General features: G+C 39.8%; 1 protein-coding gene across 5 annotated transcripts in view; it reads left to right on the forward strand.

Moving 5' to 3' along the window:
• Nucleotides 1–23,172, forward strand: part of LOC108708803 (teneurin-4) — an 878,105-nt gene that overhangs the window by 835,057 nt on the left and 19,876 nt on the right. For all 5 annotated transcript variants that reach the window (XM_041582864.1, XM_041582866.1, XM_041582867.1 and 2 more), the window contains 2 exons: nucleotides 1,468–1,622; nucleotides 15,479–16,356. In XM_041582864.1, the coding sequence (XP_041438798.1) occupies nucleotides 1,468–1,622; nucleotides 15,479–16,356 (1,033 nt within the window). The remainder of the gene's footprint in view (nucleotides 1–1,467; nucleotides 1,623–15,478; nucleotides 16,357–23,172) is intronic.

Consider the following 23,172-nt stretch of genomic DNA (forward strand, 5'->3'; position numbering starts at 1 on the left):
TCATATGATATATGAGCCCCAGCTGGACCTCCGCAAAGTCTATCTAGAGATTTCAATTCCCTGTCAATCCCAAGCGGAGTTCAAAAAGATATTTAAATAGACTTCTCGCCTTATAAATCCCTCCCACCGCTTGGGTTCACTTGGGGAACTTGCTTTTTGGCCTTTAATATGTGACAGCTCCTTCTGTACTAATAACATTACAGTATTTGTATTATTAATTGTCTCAGCCAAGAGGGAACCCTCGGTGCATTATAAAGCCTGTGACGACTGCCCGTGGGTCACGTTTAAACTAACTTTCAGTATGTTATAGAGCGGCCAATTGTTTGCAACTTTTCAATTGGTCTTCATTGTTTATTTTTTATAGTTTTTTACTTGTACAACTTCTTATTCTGTCTCTTTGCAGCTTTCAAATGGGGGTCACTGACCCCATCTAAATAACAAATACCCTGTAAGGCTACATATGTATTGTTATTGCTACTTTCTATTCCTCATCTTTATATTCCAGTCTCTTATTCAAATCAGAATTAATTGAGGTGATGTGGCTTTAAGGAGAAATTGGTCTAAAAAAAAACACACCATAAATCCCCAAGGTCCTTTTGAGGATTAAATTGATTAGGAACTCAACATATAACAATATAAATACATAAAAATATTTTTCAAAATGATTCAGGTAGGTGGTCACTTAAAATCACAGTAATAGGAATTTTCCAAAATCTTCTAGGTTTTTTTGAGTGATTCCCCCAGTCTTGAAACAGTAATTATGTAGAGTAAAATTGGTGTGCGCTGTAGTTCTCCAACTTAGAAGTATACTTTCTGAGTAATTTGGTCTCCAAGTACACCTTTAATCAATTTCTTCCTATTCAAATCAGTGCGTGGTTGCTATGGTAATCTGGACCCAAGCAACCATCTGAAAAACGGTAATAAAACGCGAAATAACTTAAATGATAGAAGAATCAAGACCAATTGCAAATTGTCTCAGAATATCACTCTCTACATGATACTAAACATCAACACAAAGGTGAACAACGCCAGTATGTCTGTAGTTATACACATTACATGTGACTTTCATATGTTTTGATTAAATTATGTTTCAATTTGAAGATTAAATACAAGATATATATACTGTGGGGGTTATTTACTAAACTTGTTTTTTTTCTGGTCGAGTTTTTTAGGCAAAAACTCCAAATCTTAGGGCAGAGACACACACGATAAATTCTGGGAGATTAGTCGCCTCTTCTTCTCGCCGAACTGCATCCCCGCCGACTAGAATGAAAATTACTGGCACTCGGAGCGCTTCGTTTTCCAAAATCACCCAAAGTTTCCTTGTGAGGCAACTTCGGGCGACTTCAGAAAACGAAGAGCTCCAAGTGTTACAGATACAGTATGTTATACAGTAGATTGAATATTGTGAGTCCTTCCCATAGAATGGTCTGTGCTTATCTCTGCTCTGTAATTTTCCCTTAACAGGCATCACGGTAGATAAATTCGGGCTGATTTACTTTGTTGATGGGACGATGATCCGTCGCATTGACCAGAATGGCATCATCTCCACCTTGCTGGGATCCAACGACCTGACCTCCGCCAGGCCTCTCAGCTGCGACTCTGTAATGGATATTTCCCAGGTACCCCCATAAACAACCGGCCTGAAAAGGGCCATGTTTGTTCTACTCTATCATAGTAGTAACAGAGTAAGTTAGGTTGAAAAAAGACACACGTCCGTCAAGTTCAACCTTTTTTTAACCTGCCTAACTGCCAGTTGATCCAGAGGAAGGCAAAAAAACCCATCTGAAGTCTCTCCAATTTGCCTCAGAGGGGGAGAAATTCCTTCCTGACTCCAAAATGGGACCAGTCCCTGGATCAACTTGTACTATGAGCTATCTCCCATATCCCTGTATTCCCTCACTTGCTAAACACCCTCCAACCCCTTCTTATACCTATCTAATGTATCAGCCTGTACCCCTGATTCACTTCCCAGCTCTCCTTGTAACACCCCTTTCCCTCCTCTAATCTCATTGGCTCCCTCCTGTCTGCTGGGAGGAGCTACTGGTGAATAAAGCATCCGACCCTTCCTTGTACCTATCTAATGTATCAGCCTGTACCCCTGATTCACTTCCCAGCTCTCCCTGTAACACCCCTTTCCCTCCTCTAATCTCATTGGCTCCCTCCTGTCTGCTGGGAGGAGCTACTGGTGAATAAAGCATCCGTCCCTTCCTTGTACCTATCTAATGTATCAGCCTGTACCACTGATTCACTTCCCAGCTCTCCCTGTAACACCCCTTTCCCTCCTCTAATCTCATTGGCTCCCTCCTGTCTGCTGGGAGGAGCTACTGGTGAATAAAGCATCCGACCCTTCCTTGTACCTATCTAATGTATCAGCCTGTACCACTGATTCACTTCCCAGCTCTCCCTGTAACACCCCTTTCCCTCCTCTAATCTCATTGGCTCCCTCCTGTCTGCTGGGAGGAGCTACTGGTGAATAAAGCATCCGACCCTTCCTTGTACCTATCTAATGTATCAGCCTGTACCCCTGATTCACTTCCCAGCTCTCCCTGTAACACTCCTTTCCCTCCTCTAATCTCATTGGCTCCCTCCTGTCTGCTGGGAGGAGCTACTGGTGAATAAAGCATCCGACCCTTCCTTGTACCTATCTAATGTATCAGCCTGTACCCCTGATTCACTTCCCAGCTCTCCCTGTAACACTCCTTTCCCTCCTCTAATCTCATTGGCTCCCTCCTGTCTGCTGGGAGGAGCTACTGGTGAATAAAGCATCCGACCCTTCCTTGTACCTATCTAATGTATCAGCCTGTACCACTGATTAAGGGAGACAATTCCACATCTTCACAGCTCTCACTGTAACAAACCCCTTCCCAATATTTAGCCGGAACCTCTTTTCTTCTAATCGGAATGGGTGACCTTGTGTCAGCTGGAAAGACCTACTGGTAAATAAATCATTAGAGAGATTATTATATGATCCCCTTATATATTTATACATAGTTATCATATCTCCCCTTAAGCGCCTCTTCTCCAGAGTGAACATCCCCAATTTGGCCAGTCTTTCCTCATAGCTAAGATTTTCCCTTTACCAGCTTAGTTGCCCTTCTCTGTCCCCTCTCTAATACAATAATGTCCTGTTTGAGTGATGGAGACCAAAACTGTAGGGCATATTCTAGATGGGGCCTTACCAGTGCTCTATACAGTGGGACCCCCTCCTCCCGTGACTCTCTGCCCCATTTAATACAAGTCAAGACCTTATTTGCCCTTGATGCTGCTGACTGGCATTACTTGCTACAGACAAGTTTATTATCTACAAGGACTCCAAGCTCCGTCTCCATTATGGATTTGCCTAGTGCAGTCCCATTAAGGGTATAAGTGGATATTGTTACATCCCAGGTGCAGGACTTTACATTTATCAACATTGAATCTCATTTGCCACTTAGCTGCCCAGATTGCCAGTTAGTCAAGATCCTGTTGCAAGTGCCACATCCTGGATGGAATTAATTGGGCTGATAGTTTTGTCTCATCTGCAAACACTGATACATTACTTACAATCCCCTCCCCTAAGTCATTAATGAACAAGTTCCATGTTCCATGTTTGTTTGTCTCATATGTATAACAGCACTGGGGATGGTTTGTGAGTCGGTCAATTGTGTAACTGACGGGACAGAGTTGAAAAGGGGGAACCATCCAGGGAACACCAGGATACAGTATATAGGAGCCATATCATTGAGGAGAAGCAGTAGAAATAAGACAAGCAATACTTTGAACAAATGTTAGCTATTTTCAATCTGTAGTTTAAAGGAGAACTAAACCCTAAAAATGAATATGGCTAAAAATTGCACGAGGCTAAAGTTTGAGCTTGTCAATAGCAGCAATGATCCAGGACTTCAAACTTGTCACAGGGGGTCACCATCTTGGAAAGTGTCTGTGACACTCACATGCTCAGTGGGCTCTGATTGGCTGTTGAGAAGCTAAGCTTAGGGCTTGTCACTAATTATCCAGCAGAAAATGAGCTTCCCTGGCTGTAATATAAGCTGATGCTACAGGTTTGCTGATTATTCAATTCTGATGCTAATTGCACTGGTTTCTGTGCTGCCATGTAGTAATTATGTGTATTAATTACTAATCAGCCTTATATTGTGACATTTCTATTGTATGTGTACTGTATATTGTGAGTGGCTCCCTAAGCTCAGTAAGTGACAGCAGCACAGAGCATGTGAATCAGTGAATCAGCAGAAAAGAAGATGGGGAGCTACTGGGGCATCTTTGGAGACACAGATCTTTACTGCTAAAGGGCTGTGGTTGCCTTGGGCTGGTACAGAAGCACAAAATATCATGTACAACATTTCTACCTACTTCTTTAGTTAGGCTTTAGTTCTCCTTTAATTGCAACTCCCAGTAACAATAGCTGTAGAGCTGCAGGTTGGACAGGCCTAATCAGAATATATTTCTCACTAACACGGGGCCCCCTATCTGTCCTGCCCTGGTCCCTCCACCGCCCCAACTAAACTAAAATCATCTGATGGTTCTGGATGGGATTTGCTAATTAGTTGCAGTCGGTGTCACGCTGAGCTTTCGAGAGCTGAAGATCAAAACAAGCTCCTCCAGATTTATTCTAATGATAAATGTAAGTGAAGTTGGATGTTGTTCAAGGGGAGCGCTTAATGCTATGGTGAAATATAGATTTATTATACTCCTACTTCCAGCCAAACCAAACATTTGTTCCCTGGTAAGAACCAAATAGATCATTATTTTCCACTCGCTGGGCTTTCCCTTAATTCTATAGAGGTGTCACTGCCTCTGCCTGAAGTGCTACTGTCTCTTTCTCCTTCCCATAATCCTCCTGATCTGCTCAGAGTCTTCTCAGTGGGATTATCCAATAAGAGACTACAAGAGACATAAAGGGTCATTTATCTAGATCCATCACAGAAGTGCAAGAGCACTAAGGGCAGAGACACACGGGAAGATTCGGGGAGATTTAGTCACCCTGCAACTAATCGCCTGTTCTTCGGGCGACTAATCTCCCCGAAAAGCCTTCCCATCTGCTAGAATCTAAATCGCCAGCGGGATGGCACTCGGATCTCTTAGTTTTCCGAAGTCGCCCGAAGGAGGAAACTACTGGCAACTTCGGAAAATGAAACGATCCGAGTGCCATCCCGCCTGCAATTTAGATTCTAGCCCGCAGGAAGGCTTGTTAAAGGGGTTGTTCACCTTTAAATTCATTTTTAGTATGATGTAGAGAGGGATATTCTGAGATCATTTGCAATTGGTTTTAGTTTTTTATTATTTGTGGTTTTTGAGTTATTTAGCTTTTTATTCAGCATCTCTCCAGTTTGCAATTTCCACCATCTGGTTGCTAGGGTCTGAATTCCCCTAGCAACCATGTATTGATTTGAATAAGAGACTGAAATATGAAAAGGAGAGGCCTGAATAGAAAGATGAGGAATAAAAAGTAGCAATAACAATACATTTGTAGCCTTACAGAGCATTTGTTTTTTATACGGGGTCAATGACCCCTATTTGAAAGCTGGAAAGAGTCAGAATGAGAAGGAAAATAATTAAAAATCTATAAAAATAAATAAATAAATAAATGAAGACCAGTATAAAAGTTTCTTAGAACTGGCTATTCTATAACAGACTAAAACTTAACTTAAAGGCACCCCTTTAAATACAGGGCCCCAATGTAACCTGCACCCACCAGGATTGGGGAGAGACCTACAGCAATTCTCTTATTTGCAGGGCAGGGAGCAAAAAATGAAAACGTCTTGGATTTCACCCATTTCTTTACACTCTTTACCCTCTCATGCAGGTAATTAATGAGCCCTGTGTTATTTGTATTTAATGAGCTATACCCTTATACTATTCTATTGAAAGAATATTTAAAGATGTGGCAGCTCCCACCCATAGGTATAAATACAAATATAGAACCCCAGGAATGTGCAGAGAATACATTTCCCTTCATAATAAAAATAAAATAATAGACTTCTATTTCCTTAAGGAAGATCAACAATAATTTAAATAAAGTATCTCTTCCCTTTAACAATAAACTTTGAAGAAAAATCGAAGGATTGTTTTACTTGTAAGCGACTGTCATTCCTGACTGTCATTCCTGACTGTCGTTCCTCGGCATCGGCCCTGTTGGGTTCTAAGTTCTAGCGAAAGCACCGCTGGGACCCCCTAGAGCAGAACAAGAAAGAAAAAAAATCCCAGTGACAGAAATTGATGAGGACGGCGGGGGAGGCTGATGAGTTTTATTTGGCTCGGCTGGGCGGCCGGGATACGTGGCAGTTGGAGTCCTGATCGACTGGGGGTCTCTCAGTGGGCAGAGAATTTGTAAAGAGAAATTGTCATATTAGTGTCATGTAGCCAAAATTCTATTTATCATTATAATATTAACAATGAAACCTTCCTATACATGATAGTTCTCACTGTACTGAGCGCACTGTAAGCTCTTGCCCTTAAAGGAACAGATTTACCAAGGGTGAAGTGAATTCGAGGGAATTTTCGAAGAAAAAATATTCGAAATTCAAAGTAGTTTTTTGGATACTTCGACCATCGAATAGGATACTACGACTTCGACTTCGTTTCGAAGTAAAATCGTTCGAATATTCGCCCATACGATAATCGAAAGTACTGTCTCTTTAAAAAAAACGTAGCTTTCAATACTTCGCCAAATTAAACCTGCCGAAGTGCTATGTTAGCCTATGGGGACCTTCTAGAGCATTTTTCTAAGTTTTTGGAAGTAAAATGAAAGTAAAATCATTCGATCAATCGCTGAAATCCTTCGAATCATTTTTACGATTTTACTTAGACCGCAGGATACACAAATTCGCTGAAAAAAAACTTCGACATCAATATTCGAAGTATTTCAATTCGATGGTCGAATTTGGAAGTATTTTTAACTTCCCTTGATAAATCTGCCCCTAAAGCTTAAAGGGGTCCTGTCATTGAAAAACATGTTTTTTTCAAAACGCATCAGTTAATAGTGCTACTCCAGCACATGACTGGGGGCAGCTGGGAAACTGACAATATGTCTAGCCCCATGTCAGATTTCAAAATTGAATATAAAAAAATCTGTTTGCTCTTTTGAGAAATGGATTTCAGTGCAGAATTCTGCTGGAGCAGCACTATTAACTGATTCATTTTGAAAAAAAATTTTTTCCCATGACAGTATCCCTTTAAAGAGGTTCGCCTTTAAATGAACTGTTAATATGATGTAGAAAGTGATATTCTGAGACAATTTGCAATTGGTTTTCATTTTTTATCCTATTTAGCTTTTTATTCAGCAGCTCTCCAGTTTGCAGAATCTGGTTTCTAGGGACCAAATGAACCTAAAAATAGTGATGGGCGAATTTCTCCCGTTTCGCTTTGCCGAAAAATTCGCGAATTTCCTGTAAAATTGTGAAATAAGAAAGTTCCACAGAAAACTTGTGAAATTCGGACATTTTCACAAAAAATAGTGAAAATCGGAAATTGATGCCCGCGTCCAAGCTGACGCTGGCATTAAAGTCAATGGGCGTCTAAATAGTGTTCTTGTGCGCCGATTTTGACGCAATCGACTTTTCAGACGTGTGTCCAAATATATTTTGACGCCAGTGAAATTTCGCTGACGAATTTTTGTGGAAGATTCGCAAATTTATTCGCTGGCGGCAAAATGTGGAAATTCGCCAACAAATTCATGCCAGGCGAATTTATTCACCCATCACTACCTAGCAACCATGTTAAATAAGAGACTGGAATATGAATAGGAGAGGCCTGAATAGAGAGATGAGGAATAAAAAGTAGCAATAACAATACATTTGTAGCCTTACAGAGCATTTGTTTTTTACTTGGGGTCAGTGACCCCCATTTGAAAGCTATTATGAGTCAGAAGGAGAAGGCAAATCTATAAAAATCTATAAAAAAATTAATATCGAAGACCCGTTTAAAAGCTTCTTAGAATTGGCCATTCTATAATATACTTAGGGGCAGATTTATCAAGGGTCGAATTTCAAATTTAAAAAACTTCAAAATTGAAATTCAAAAAGACGAACTGAAATGAAGTCGCTTTTTTTTTTGTCAAATAGGTCAGTTTTCGATTGTATAGGTCCAATATTCTGCCATATTCTAATCATACAAATCTAAGTAATAGCGCATTTGATCGAATTTGAATCAAATTTTTTCCCAAAAAAACTTTGATTTTTCAAAGTCCGCCAATTGACTCCAAATGGGTATTAGGAGATCCCCCATAGGCTAAAACAGCAATTCTGCTGTTTATAGATGGCGAATGTTGAAGTCGAATTTTTAATAGACATGCCGATAAATTTCGAAATTTGACTATTCCCTAGTCGAAGTACACTAAAATTAATTCGAAATTCAAATTTTCATCTCGAGCTTTGATAAATTTGCTCCGAAAAGTTAACTTAGAGGTGAACCGCCCCTTTAACTAAAGAAGTAGGTAGAAATGTTGTACATGATGTTTTGTGCTTCTGTACCAGCCCAAGGCAACCACAGCCCTTTAGCAGTAAAGATCTGTGTCTCCAAAGATGCCCCAGTAGCTCCCCATCTTCTTTTCTGCTGATTCACTGATTCACATGCTCTGTGCTGCTGTCACTTACTGAGCTTAGGGAGCCACTCACAATATACAGTACACATAGAATAGAAATGTCACAATATAAGGCTGATTAGTAATTAATACACATAATTACTACATGGCAGCACAGAAACCAGTGCAATTAGCATCAGAATTGAATAATCAGCAAACCTGTAGCATCAGCTTATATTACAGCCAGGGAAGCTCATTTTCTGCTGGATAATTAGTGACGAGCCCTAAGCTTAGCTTCTCAACAGCCAATCAGAGCCCACTGAGCATGTGAGTGTCACAGACACTTTCCAAGATGGTGACCCCCTGTGACAAGTTTGAAGTCCTGGATCATTGCTGCTATTGACAAGCTCAAACTTTAGCCTCGTGCAATAAGTTCACTATAGAAAATAGGCCATTTTTAGCCACATTCATTTTTAGGGTCTCCTTTAAACTGAAGCATTATGGCAGCTCCATCCCCTGTACATTAATACAATGCTATAATATAAGCTATACCCCTGTAATTTAGTGCCTATTTATATGAAAAGAAATAGCGGTTAAATCAAACTTATAAACAGGGAACATTTCCTTTTTATGGGTCTTCAAGCAAATCCTATTCTGCTAGTAATAGAATTCCTTTAATAATTCATTTCTATCCCCCTATTAATAGGAGCGACTGTATTCCGTACAGATATTTATTGGGAGTAGATATTGGGCAGGTCGCGCTCGGGCGGCGTTTTGCTCGGGCTGCAGACAATCTATTTTGCCTTTAGTGGCTGTCCAAACAGCGCGGGGTGAAATAGAGCAGCCTAATACAGTATAAATATATTATATATATATAGCGCCACTTCCCAATGCAACACATAAATCTCATCCCAGGCAGCCAGAAAGGTTCCGCAGTCAGGTCTCTGGGGCACCACAAGTCCGAAGCCCATAAATTATTTTTGCTGTCAGCGATGACAAGGAATGGGGTTTAAAAAATGGAAAATTCCCTTGTCGGTTGGGAGTGAGCGGTGTTCTTGATGCAAACATGAAGCTGCAGTGTAAGCCGAGCTCCTCGCATTATTGCAAGCTATAGAGACATGTATTATTAACGAGCAAACCACACACTCGACTCAGAAAAGCAGGCGCTCGGCCAACTGGGAATCTTTCCATGGCCGGCCTCCAGTGCACACAAGCTTTGCCTCAGCCAACTGGGGGGAGGGAGACAGCCTAACTTGTATGTGCTGCTAATAATAATAATAATAATAATAATAATAATAATAATAATAATAATATGCCATTTCACGGGATGGTTTAGTGTAGGGCACAGAGAAGGGCCCCTTGAGGATCAATATAAATATAAACTCAGAAGACATTTAGAGGTCCATTTATAAAAGGTCGAATTTCAAATTCACGTGAGTTTTTTTAACTTGAAATTTGATTGGGAGGTTATTTAAAGGGATTCTGTCATCAAAACACATCAGTTAATAGTGCTGCTCCAGCAGAATTCTGCACTGAAATCCATTTCTCAAAAGAGCAAACAGATTTTTTTATATTTAGTTTTGAAATCTGACATGGGGCTAGACATATTGTCAATTTCCCAGCTGCCCCCAGTCATGTGACTTGTGCCTGCACTTTAGGAGAGAAATGCTTTCTGGCAGGCTGCTGTTTTTCCTTCTCAATGTAACTGAATGTGTCTCAGTGGGACCTGGATTTTACTATTGAGTGTTGTTCTTAGATCTACCAGGCAGCTGTTATCTTGTGTTAGGGAGCTGTTATCTGGTTACCTTCCCATTGTTCTTTTGTTTGGCTGCTGGGGGGGGGGGGATATCACTCCAACTTCCAATACAGCAGTAAAGAGTGACTGAAGTTTATCAGAGCACAAGTCACATGACTTGGGGCAGCTGGGAAACTGACAATATGTCTAGCCCCATGTCAGATTTCAAAATTGATTATAAAAAAAAATCTGTTTGCTCTTTTGAGAAACGAATTTCAGTGCAGAATTCTGCTGGAGCAGCACTATTAACTGATTCATTTTGAAAAAAAAATTTTTCCCATGACAGTATCCCTTTAAGGATAGAATCGAATATCTAAAACTCGAACTAATTTTACCGACTCAAAAACTCGAATCAAATTCCAAAAAAAAAACCTCGAACGTCAGGAAGGCTATTCAAATGCGTCACTGGACCTCTCCCACTGACTTATACATGAACATGAACAGGTCTTATGTGGCAAATAGTCGATTTTACGAATCATCCCCAGGGTAAAGGTTTGGTGATTCTCTAAAATTCAAATTGAGTTTTGTGTATTCACTTTTATTAGTCAGAAGCATATCCATACATCAGAAAAAGGTAACATTGTAAACAGTGGGCGGTAAAGGTACATCAATTTTTTTGCAATACATGCACAATGTCAACAATCACAGTACATAAAGCTTAAGACTTCCTCAAAACTTGTTACACAGTTTAATCAACTGAACAAAACATCCAAAACTGTTGCTGCCTGATTACCTACTTAATATTTAAAGGGAATTTGCTCCAAACCTAATTCTATCTCCCTCTCGTCTGGCCGTATATTTCAATGATGAGTATTCGTGAGGCAATAATGGAAGTACCCAAAACAATCCCACATTGCCCCCTCGTGATCCCACACCTAAGAGCCCCCCCTACCCTACTCCCAAGGGGTCTCCTACAGTATAGGAGGTAAACTGGACAGATATTCCTTCCAGGGTAACCATTTAGCTATAAATGACTCATGACTATTCGATAGGTAAGCCGTTAGTTCCTCCATAGAGTAAATATCAGTTACCATTCGGAACCAATTATCTTTATTAGGGACAACTTTACTCCTCTAAAGCAGGGGTATTTGTGCTTTAGCAGCAATAACTAATTGTAAAAGTAACTCTTTCTTCCCACATGTAATAGGTGCAAAATTATGGAACAATAGAACCGACGTGGAAGTGAGCTGCACTTGTTCCCCCATTATGTCCGAGCATACCTCCGAGACTGTAGACCAATAAGTTTGTAAGATGGGGCAGGTTAACCAAACGTGTTCCAATGTCCCCGAATCCAGTTCACACCTCCAACAGGCATCACTATCCATTAGCCCCATTTTCTTGAGAATTACCGGTGTCCTATACCATCTAGACAGCAGCTTATAAGAGGATTCTTGTAATTTGTTACTAATAGAACATTTATTAACTCGAACAAATATCCTCTCCCATTCATTCCCCGTAAGTTCAACGTTAAGATCCCTTTCCCAAAGTTTAGTAAAGGACGGATAGTCCGGATACTTCCCATCAATAAGTATTTTGTAAAGAAATGACAACTTATGTCTCAACGGTATCGGTAGCGTATAAATTTGCTCAAAACTAGTGAGGGGACGCCTTTGTAAGTTCTCCAAATGTAAGCTGTGAATGAAGTGTTTAACCTGATATAGCCTCCAATTATCCCTTCCTGACCAATCGTCTCTTTTCTTAAAAATTGGTGCTATCTCATTTACGCTAGCTCAAATTGAGTTTTGATTAGTTCCAATTTGAATTAGTGAGTTTTGACCAAAAATACCATTCGAAAATTCGAATTCAGATTTCCAATTTGAACCTTAATAAATCTGCCTCTTACAGTTGCCGTTGGTGGGAAGCTGGGAGTTGTAGTTGGGCATAAAACATGTCTCAAAAAGACAGTCCCAAATAATGTTTTCCCATTTATGTGTATTAATAGGTTTGGGAGTTGCCATTGTGTTTAGTGCGATATTATCTGTAGTATTTAAAAGAACTCAGCACCTCTCAGACATGGGCAGGTCCAGATTTGTGGGACGGGTACAACAGAACAGGATTAGGGCAAATAGTTGATTGGGCAGCAGACTGCTCCTGTGCTTTGGCAGCCAGCAGACCATATCAGACTTGTGGGTGCAACTTAAAGGGCCGCCAACAGTAATGATCGTGTCCCATATTATTATGTCAGCAGGGTCCTAACCCCTAGGTGCCCCAATTATCAGCCCATTGGTCAACTTGACCCCGCCCCCCTGGGTGGTGGGCCCTGCCAACAATAAAAATGGAGCCCCAATTTTAACAAAACAAAACAAAAATGACCATTGACTGTGCATTCATACCCTTGATCCACTCTGGCCTCTCAACTCTGACAAAACTTGCCACAATCCACTAACCACCACCCACTCTCAAGAAGCCATCATCTTTGCAGCCCCCAATTCAATCTAATGATGTGTAGGTCAGAAGAACTCGACACGCACCCAACACTTTCCCATAAAACCCAACTCTAGCCTGTAAAATGTGGCCATTGTAGGACCCACACCCAACCCATATCTACGTCACCTTGCTCTGTACATTACTTCTGCGCACGCCTCAGGTTCCAAGACAAGCAATTTAGGAGTGTACTTCCCCAGTCTGACCTGCACCCAACCCTAGCCCACAGTGGTTGTCCAATGTTCACCCTGAACCTTCCAAACCGCGTTTAACCCATGGGTCACCGCGGGTTTCAGGTCAACCTGCACGTCACTAATTCACACTGTTTCATGTTGGGGATTAGCCTCCGGGCCTCTGACTTCATTACCTCCTGTACCCCAGTAATGGTGGCCCTGGTACCTTTGCAGGAACCCTCCTATTATTAGTATTGTAAACAAGGAGGTTGCCAAGTATGTACCATCTACCCCAGGACTGCCCATACTTTACTAATGTGAGGTCTACTTTTAGTCAAGTTGTCCCCTTAAGATCTACTGTACATCCATAAAAGCATTGTTACCATTCTGTTCTATGGAAAATATTAATTAAATACTGATTTACGAGAAAATTTATATAGTTATATTTAGCAAACGTCTATTTCTTATTTAACCTTAACATAATAAATATCTGAATGTAAAGTATGAAATAAGAGGGAGATTTAGACAGTGACTTGAGATCTACGGATCACCAGATAGAGGTCTACTTGTAGATCCTGATGTACCTTTTGGGCACCCCTGATGTACCCAATGGAGAGCATTACATAACACAGCCTATAAATGGCAACTCTTATATAAAAATTCTCAAATGATATGCACATTTAAGGCACCCCTTACTGTTACAAACATAAGACTACAACACTATAGTTACAAAGTCTAAAACAACAACATGTTCTTGCAAAACCTAAAAGTCCTCTCTGCCTGTCACGCGCTAACCGTCACCCAGCCCCAATAAACTCAATTCTGGTCTCAAAATATTTTGAAACATAAAAATAATTGGCTCATCAAAGCCGAAAAGTCGCAGCCTATTTTTAAGGCAACATTGTTTTTCTCCACCGCTGCCTGGCATACAAAAGCTTTGTGTCATCTTCCCCTGCCTGCTTGACACTTGCTAGTTTGTTAGTCTCACTTTAGAGGAGGCCACCTGCTGATGCCCGAATCACATGCTGGAAATCCAACGCTGGAGATGTCACATATTTCAGCTTCAATCAGCCACCGAAAAACCCCAACACATCCATCTGTTGTCGGAACAAAATACTTGTTTCTTTTGTATGATTTTGTGGGCTAAAGGGAAACTATTCCAAGTCTCATGATTATTTATAGCAGTGCTATCAAAGGGCTCTATATTTTGATTGTTTTCACTTGCCTTCCGGTTGTTAATATTTTACCTGGGGATGTGCGTTGGTGGGTTGCCTTTTTTTCTGGCACATTCTCTTTATCCTTTTTTATTTCATATCAAGGAAGAACTATGGCAGATGACGGTGTTAGAGATATAAGGCTGATGGCACATGGAGTAGGTGGCCCAACCAAACATGGAGCCTAGGCCCAGATCTGAATATTCTGATAAATGCCACAGTAAAATGCCATTAACCAGCATTTCTGTTGATCCAGTTGGCTGTTTGGGCCGCAGTGTATTTTGTTTTTTTAAATCTCAGTCCATCCATGATGGTGATGGACCTGTCTTCAACTGAGGTCCATGACTGGTGTTAATGGAAAAGTTCAGTGTAAAAATAAAACTGGGTGAATAGATGTACAAAAAAAAAAAAAAGTAACTAATATAGTTAGTTAGGCAAAAATGTAATGTATAAAGGCTGGAGTGACTGGATGTGTAACATAATAGCCAGAACACTACTTCCTGCTTTTCAGCTCTCTAACTCTGAGTTAGTCAGTGACTATAAGGGGGGCCACATGGGACATAACTGTTCAGTGAGTTTGTAATTGATCCTCAGCATTCAGCTCAGATACAAAAGCAACAGATATGTCCTATGTGACCCCTCAAGTCTCTGATTGGTTACTGGCTTATAACCAATCAGTGGAAATCAAGAGAGCTGAAAAGCAGGAAGTAGTGTTCTGGCTATTATGTTACACATCCACTCAATCCAGCCTTTATACATTACATTTTTGCCTAACTAACTATATTAGATACATTTTTTATTTTGCACAGCCTATTTATTTACCCAGTTTTTATTTATATACTGAACAATTCCTTTAAATTGTCTACATTACAGACACTGATAATCAACTGTGTTGTTGGGCTTCACAAACTTCAACATCAGAAACTCCCAATATTCAAAACACTACAGCCTATTACCCGTGCCCCTTCATTAATGGTTTGCCACAGCATCAGACTTGGGGTCCAGGGCCCGTCAGGTTGCCATATAAAGGGGGGCCTCCTCACCCACCTGCCAAACAGCCCCCTGCCCCAGATACACCCCCCACAGCCAGCCCCGGCCATGCACATACGATACCTTTTTTCTTCAAGGCACAACATTATTGGACCAGTTTTTCCCAATGTCACGTCAGCCCAGTCCGACCCTGGTTTGCCATAAATTGTAAGTGCTAAAGACTATGCTAAACCATATCAGTTCTATACTACAATTATCAACCACAGTTACATCTTTTCACCGTTTTTACATCTTTATTGTATGGGTTTTGTATACGCTTTGGCTATCCATGAATGATGTATCTATTTTATTTCTATTTCAGGTTCGACTGGAATGGCCAACAGACTTGGCGGTAAATCCCATGGACAACTCGCTGTATGTCCTTGACAACAATGTGGTGTTACAGATCTCTGAAAACCATCAGGTGCGCATTGTAGCAGGAAGACCAATGCATTGCCAGGTCCCAGGGATTGACCATTTTCTGCTGAGTAAAGTGGCCATCCATGCTACCCTGGAAGCAGCCGTGGCGTTGGCTGTGTCACACAACGGGATTTTGTACATTGCTGAAACTGACGAGAAAAAGATCAACAGAATCAGGCAGGTCACCACCAACGGGGAAATCTCATTGGTTGCCGGGGCCCCCAGTGGATGTGACTGCAAGAACGATGCCAATTGTGAGTGCTTTTCTGGGGACGATGGTTATGCCAAGGACGCAAAATTAAATTCCCCAGCATCCCTTGCTGTTTGCGCAGACGGTGAGCTTTATGTAGCGGATCTGGGAAATATACGGATACGATTTATCCGCACCAACAAGCCTTTCCTCAACAGTCACAATATATATGAAGTTTCATCTCCCATCGATCAGGAGATGTATCTGTTTGACACCACGGGGAGACACCTTTATACCCAGAGTCTCACCACCGGGGATTATCTCTACAACTTCACATACACCGGCGAGGGAGATTTAACCCTCATCACCGATAACAATGGAAATACTTTAAATGTAAGACGGGACTCAACCGGAATGCCTCTTTGGTTGGTCGTACCTGATGGACAAGTCTACTGGTTGACTATAGGTACAAACAGCGCTCTAAAAAGTGTGTCTGCGCAAGCTCATGAGTTGGCCATGATGACTTACCATGGGAATTCTGGTCTGCTCGCTACTAAGAGCAATGAAGATGGTTGGACAACATTTTATGAGTAAGTATCTCTATCCCAAATAGTTTGCCTTTTAAGTTCTTCATTATTTTTCTTCATAATATCATGAATTACTTTTATTCCATAGTATATAGTTTCTGTTAGCAGATACCAAGGCACCAAAGGCTTCCAAACAACAACACCAATGTTCTTATCATTCTATACAAGGAACAATACCTTGGAGTTGAGGGTCTCCAGGCACATACATTATTTTGACCATCAATAATTCTGTATTGGATCAAAATACGTACCCGTTATAGGCCATACTTATGATGTCGTCACCCTTTTATTTGACACACACCCATGCGCATTGCTCCACCTACAGTTTCTGCACATGTTTGTACATTTTTGGGGCTTCAGCAGTGAAATGGGACACATGCAAGGACCGTGCATCAACTTCCAGGACTACAAATAGGTGGTCAGTGGTCAACTCAAATTCTTCTAATATCATATCTGAAGAGAACAGATAGCATGCATTCAAATGTTGACTAAGGGGCAGATTGAAAATTCTAATTCAAATTTTCAACAATTTTTTATGGTCAAAATTCGAGTTTTAATTCAAATTATAAATTCGAGATTTATCATACTCGTGCACTTTAAAAATTCAAATTTGACTATTCCCCGCCTAACACCTGTATGCGTTAAAAGGTTGAACTTACTATTTTACTATGTTACTTTGTAAGGCAATGGGAGAGGTCCATGGACCAATTTGGACATGTTACTAGCCTTCCTGACATTCAAGTTTTTTATGGGGAAAAAATTTGTATCGAGTTTAATCGAATTTGATTCAAATTCGATTTGAGTTTTCAAGTCGGTAGAATTTGCGCGAGTTTTAGATATCATCTGCTGTGTAACCTGAGCCTTTTCTCCTTTGAATGGCTGCCCCATTGCTAAATAAACAATAGTAGTGTTTCTGAAGCAAACACACCAGTTTTAACAGTGCAGGGCAACACTACATTATATTTTTATTACTCTAAAACGGTTTCATTTTTTGATGTTAGTGTTGCTTTAAGTTCACTATACATGTAAGGATCTGCGCTACCCACATGGTTAGCAACCTCTAAGGGGGGTTATTTATTAAAATTTGAATTTTTAGTGGAAAAAAAACCTCAAATTTGTTTGAGATTTATTAAACCCAGAGGATGGAAAAAGTCCAAATCCGAAAATCCGGCATTTCAGACCTGCTGAGGTTGTATATAAGTCAATGGGAGTAGTCCCTATCCTAAGTTTCTGTGGTCTGCTCTGGAATTAGCCTGAAAATCTGTTTTGGACTTTTTAGGCAAAAATTCCAAAAATTCGTGCTTTTTGGGAAAAAAACTCCAGAAAAAGATCAAACGATTCGGATTTTTGCTCGTTTTTTTGTGCTTGTTCCCGATCAGATTATATTGTGCTTTTTTAATAATAAATAAGCTCCAATCGTGGATTCTAGTTTGGTCAGACTTTTTTTATTTAAATATTCAGATAAATTTGGATTTTGATAAATAAGGCCCCCCAAGTTGAGTCAAAAAAAGGCCAAAGTGGCCATCAAATAATATCCCATATAGACCTGTTTAAATTCCAATTTCTTTCCTTGATCAGAAATATAACTCTGCTGGGAACATTTTTAACCGTTGTCAAGAAAGAGCATCTTTTTAGTTTTAAGCAAAACGGAAAAAACAATTCGGACGTAAATTACTGTCCGCCTTCAAATGAGGTTGCAGATACGAATGTAATTCTGCCAATATTAAATTTGCTGCAAACAGGCAGGGTCAGATCTTTCCATCTGTGACTATTTCCATTATGATGACAATTGATGAATGGCGCTGAGCAGACAAATTAGATTCGTAGGTTACACTTTGATTTCGGTTTAACATACAGGGAGGGGGAGCTGATTGGAAGATGGGGGGTTATTTAGCTACACAAAAACAAGTCCTGGAATCAAAGAGAAATCTTTCCAATTTATTCATAATGAAGGCAGCGCAGAGAAAACCAAAAACAGATTTTTATTTTCACCGTAATACTAACGTAGGAATTATTGTTATTTATCAGCTTGGAGTTAACGCTTTCAGGCAGAGACACACAAAGGGGCAGATTTATCCAAAAATGTGTGATGTATTTTAACCTTTTAGAAGAAATCGAGCCAGTGGAAATCTCTACACTTCGATGCTATCTGCCCCAAATAGTTTTTCAGTAAACAGACTTTTTTTTAAAAAAATGGAAGAAAGCAACAAAAATGGAGAAAGTAAACTACGCTTTTACTGAATGTCTGTAGACTTTGTAGTAGAAATTGAGACAATTTCCAAAAACTCGACATATAGCGGCAGATTTATTAAGATTCAGTTTGTTTATTCAAGGGTCAAAACTCAAATTTTTCAGGTTGAGTTGTTTTTTATTTAAAAAAGACTTTAATATTCGAGATTTATTATACCCCGACCCTGGAAATAGCATGAATCCAAAAATATACCATCTTAAACCTTTCAAGGTCATGTAGAAATCAATGGCAGAGGTCCCTTGAACCATTTAAAGAGGTTAACAGTCTACTTGATTCTCAAGTTCTTTTCGGAGGGCTTTTCGCCAAAAATTCAATCAATTCGAGTTTTCGGGTTGCGGGACTTGAACTTGCTGAATCGGGTTTTTGTCATTCAAGTTTTTTCTTAAATAAGATACCATTCAAGTTTTGAGGTCATTCGAGGTTAAAAAAAAAACTTTGATAAATAACCCCCTTAATATATATATATATATATATATATGCCCCAAACTGTGTTTCAGTAAACAAGGAAATTAACACATATATCAAAAACACAAACACTGGCAAAACATTTTTTTTAAGTAAATTATGTTGAATTCAACATTGAGTTTTTTTCTATGAATTTAATTTTTTTACACTAAAAGATATTCGTTCATCACATTTTTTACGTTCTGACTGTTTTATTAATAAGCAAATTCAAATTTTTTTTAAAATCAGAGTTTATTTTAAAAAAAACTTTTACACAAACTTGAAGTAAGGCCATTAATATATCTGTGCTTCAGTAAATATGAAATATATTATTCAACCCAACTATTTATGAATGTGGAAAAAAATTCTACCTGCAGAAAAAAAACACAATTTCTCGTAGAAATCAAACAAGAGAAAAATAAACTGTACATTTGTTTTGTTTCATCATCTGTTGTTCAAATTCTCAGTATCTGTTGACAGCTATCAGGCAAATGTTATCTTTAAAACAAAGGGGGGGGACAATTAGTATTTTTAATATCTTTGAAATGTTTTTGTGTGATGTGTCAAAGCTTCTTATCCATTTTCTTGGCCAGTTATCACTAGAAATATTTTGGATTAATATAATCCACTCATAGCCCAGCGTCTGCTACTAGAGTCTCCAAAACATTTGGGGTCCCCAAACCTTTTCTACCCGTGAGCCACATTCAAATGCAAAAGTTGGGGAGCAACACAAGCATGAAAAAGTTCCTGTAGATGACAAAAAAGGGCTGTGATTGGCTATTTAGTAGCCGCTATGTGGACTGGCAGCCTACATGAGACTCTGTTTGGCAGTACACCTGGTTTTTGAGCAACCAAAAGTTGCCTAAAAACCAGGAATTCAAAAATAATCTCCTGCTTTGAGGCCACTGAGAACAACATCCAAGGGTTTGGTGAGCAACATGTTGCTCACGTCCTACTGGTTGGGGATCACCCAACACACAATTATTCAAAATATACAGTCAAATCTACAGAAGGCTTCTTGCTGGGCAAGTCCTTCAGATAAATAATTGAAGCCCCTTATTTTGTTTGCAGCATTCTGATTTAAGAAAGATGTGTAGCTTTCAGTGTTAAATCTTTCATTACCTCTGGGCTGGACATTGTAGCATCCCAGAACCCCCGTAGCTAGTAGGAAGCAATGCTAATTTGCCCCATGCCCTTGTTGGCTTTGTCCAACAAAATACATTTCTGTTATTGATCATCTTCACCAAACAAAAAAAATGTGTACACTGGATGATGTCATTTCCATTTCCACTCTAAATTGCTCATTTGTTTTACATTAGTGATATTAACTCAAACTTAATGAAGCTTGCTCAATCTCAGCCTTAATGCACTTCTAATCTATAACCGTTATCATAAAAATCTCCTCACCTTGCAATCAGCATCAAATGCATATTAACCGGCCTCCATCGGCTACAAGTAAATGGGGCCATAAATCAAGTTAAGCTGCTTTTTTCCATTATCCTTGAAGACGGTGGGGAGGGGTTGAAGTTCAAAAAGGTCTACAGCCACAGGTCTAGAGCAGGTTGACTTCCAGAGGTTGAAGGAGACTTCCATCAAGACTTCACCTACAGACATGGCCCTAAATTGACTGACAAGTGGGGGCTCTGTAAGAAACCGAATTACAGCCAACCAATACTTACTAAATAGTCTTTATGAAGGTCAAATACGCAGAGATATCAACTAAACCCTTGTCATTAGGACCCAGGCTTTGATTTATTGTGGAATTTGATTTTAAAGAATCAAGGACTTGGTCGTTGTTGTTATCACCCTAATGAAATGGTGTAAATTGATTTCCCTAAACGTAAAAAATCAGTTGTCATCATTTTTAGATGAAGGCTTATTTGCTTTCCTAGACATATGCTGAAGCCTAGCCCAAGAGAAAATTAGGGGTTGATGAATGGGGACAAAAATGAGTTGAAATAGATATTTATGGAACTATAGCAGATATATAGTGGCATCAGTATATTCCTGTATAAGTGTAATTTCATTGCAATGTAAGGGCACTGCCAACTAAATGTTGGTCCACAAACAAGAACTCAAAACCTCTGAGAATCCCAAAACTAAGTGGTTGAACCATCTCAAGGACATGTTGAACAACTGTAGGTATATAACCTTCAAGAGGATTGGGCTAAGTGCTTTGGGTGCCTAATTTTATTTTGAATAAAAATTCAGTGGAAAGCCCCAAGTGAAGTCAGCTACCAATTCAAAGATGGTGTTCCCCGCTGTTTGTTAACTGTGATCTCCAGGATAAACACAACCCCCTATATCTGTATATCTCTTCATCTGGAAAGTCTATTATACACTTACATATCTAGATGGCCCCAACCAGCGGTGACTTGATGAGACCGTTACCTTCTGAAGGACTTCAAGAGATTGTATATGTTATCAGACTGAAGATTTTCATTTTATTTTGTTTTTACCCCTCCAACCTCTTTTCAAGGCAATGCTCAATGTCATATAAAGGTTATATTCTCATTTCATGAATTTACACATGGCTGGATTTTATATTATGGCAGCAGTCAAACATCTTCTAACTTTTGTCTGGAGATCAAAAGGCTGAGCATGTTTTCACTCCCTAACTATAATGGTTTGAAGTCTCTATTTTTAATTATAAGGGCTTGTGCCTATTATTTTCCCTTAATATCATATGATTTCCCTGGGTTAATGGCATTTCATTTATATTCGTGTTTGAATAGTGTAGCCCATGCCATGTTAGAAATGGATATGGATTTTATCAAATAATGTATTTTTAAGTTGCTTCAGGTTTGATATCTCCAACATTTTTTCTGAGAGTCTCAGTTGACAAAGGTACGGGTTGAGGGAGAGGCTTCATTACACTGTGAGCCTAAGGAGGGCTGGGAAATGGTTCTTAGAAGTAATATGGCTTCCTTTCAATCTGTGGAATCAGGTATGACCGTGTCAGAAAATATATATATTTATTTTGGAAGTTCAGATAGTGTTTATGCACCTCTTTTACATAAACCAACGTAATGAGCTTGTGTCAAAAAGGGAGGTAGACAGAGTAACATAGGTACCAGGCTATAGAATGCCCAAAGAAATTATAAACACTGCCAATGCATTTTCCAGAATATAAGGAAATAATTCTTACAACACAGTAGTTTCAGACAAAAAGAAGGTTTGAGGATCATTACCTCCTGTTAAAAAAACTGTCAATCAAGTCAAGAAATAGTTTGTAAAATGGTGAGTCAGATCATGTTAATGGGAACACCTGCAAACATGCCAACTCACCCACATTTTTTCAAGATTCAACCTAATTTAGCACCACCACCGAATCCATACTTACCACCTTCAGCCAAGTAGAGAGCACAAACATGGGTGAAAGGTAGAGATGGCGCGAACTGTTCGCCGGCGAACTTGTTCGCGCGAACATCGGGTGTTCGCGCTCGCCGGAAGTTCGCGAACGTCGCGCGACGTTCGCCATTTTGGGTTCGCCATTGTTGGCGCTTTTTTTTGCCCTCTCACCCCAGACCAGCAGGTACATGGCAGCCAATCAGGAAGCTCTCCCCTGGACCACTCCCCTTCCCTATAAAAACCGAAGCCCTGCAGCGTTTTTTCACTCTGCCTGTGTGTGCTGAAGAGATAGTGTAGGGAGAGAGCTGCTGCCTGTTAGTGATTTCAGGGACAGTTGAAAGTTTGCTGGCTAGTAATCGTTTTGATACTGCTCTGTTATTGGAGGGACAGAAGTCTGCAGGGGTTTGAGGGACATTTAAGCTTAGGTAGCTTTGCTGGCTAGTAATCTACCTTCTACTGCAGTGCTCTGTATGTAGCTGCAGTGGGCAGCTGTCCTGCTTCTGATCTCATCTGCTGACTGCTGCAATAACAGTAGTCCTTGTAAGGACTGCTTTTATTTATTTTTTTGTTGTTTTACTACTACTACTACTACTACTATAAGAGCCCAGTGCTATTAGTCTAGCAGTGTTGGGGAGTGGGACTGGTGTGCTAATCTGCTGCTCCTAGTAGTTCAGCAGCACCAACTTTAATTTTTTTTTTTTAATATTCATTTTTTTTTTATTTTACTACCGCTGTAGTAGTGTATAAGTTGACCTTTTAGGCATTATTTGCCC

This window comes from Xenopus laevis, chromosome 2L, assembly GCF_017654675.1.
Source record: "Xenopus laevis strain J_2021 chromosome 2L, Xenopus_laevis_v10.1, whole genome shotgun sequence".
NCBI classification, from domain to species: Eukaryota; Metazoa; Chordata; class Amphibia; order Anura; family Pipidae; genus Xenopus; species Xenopus laevis.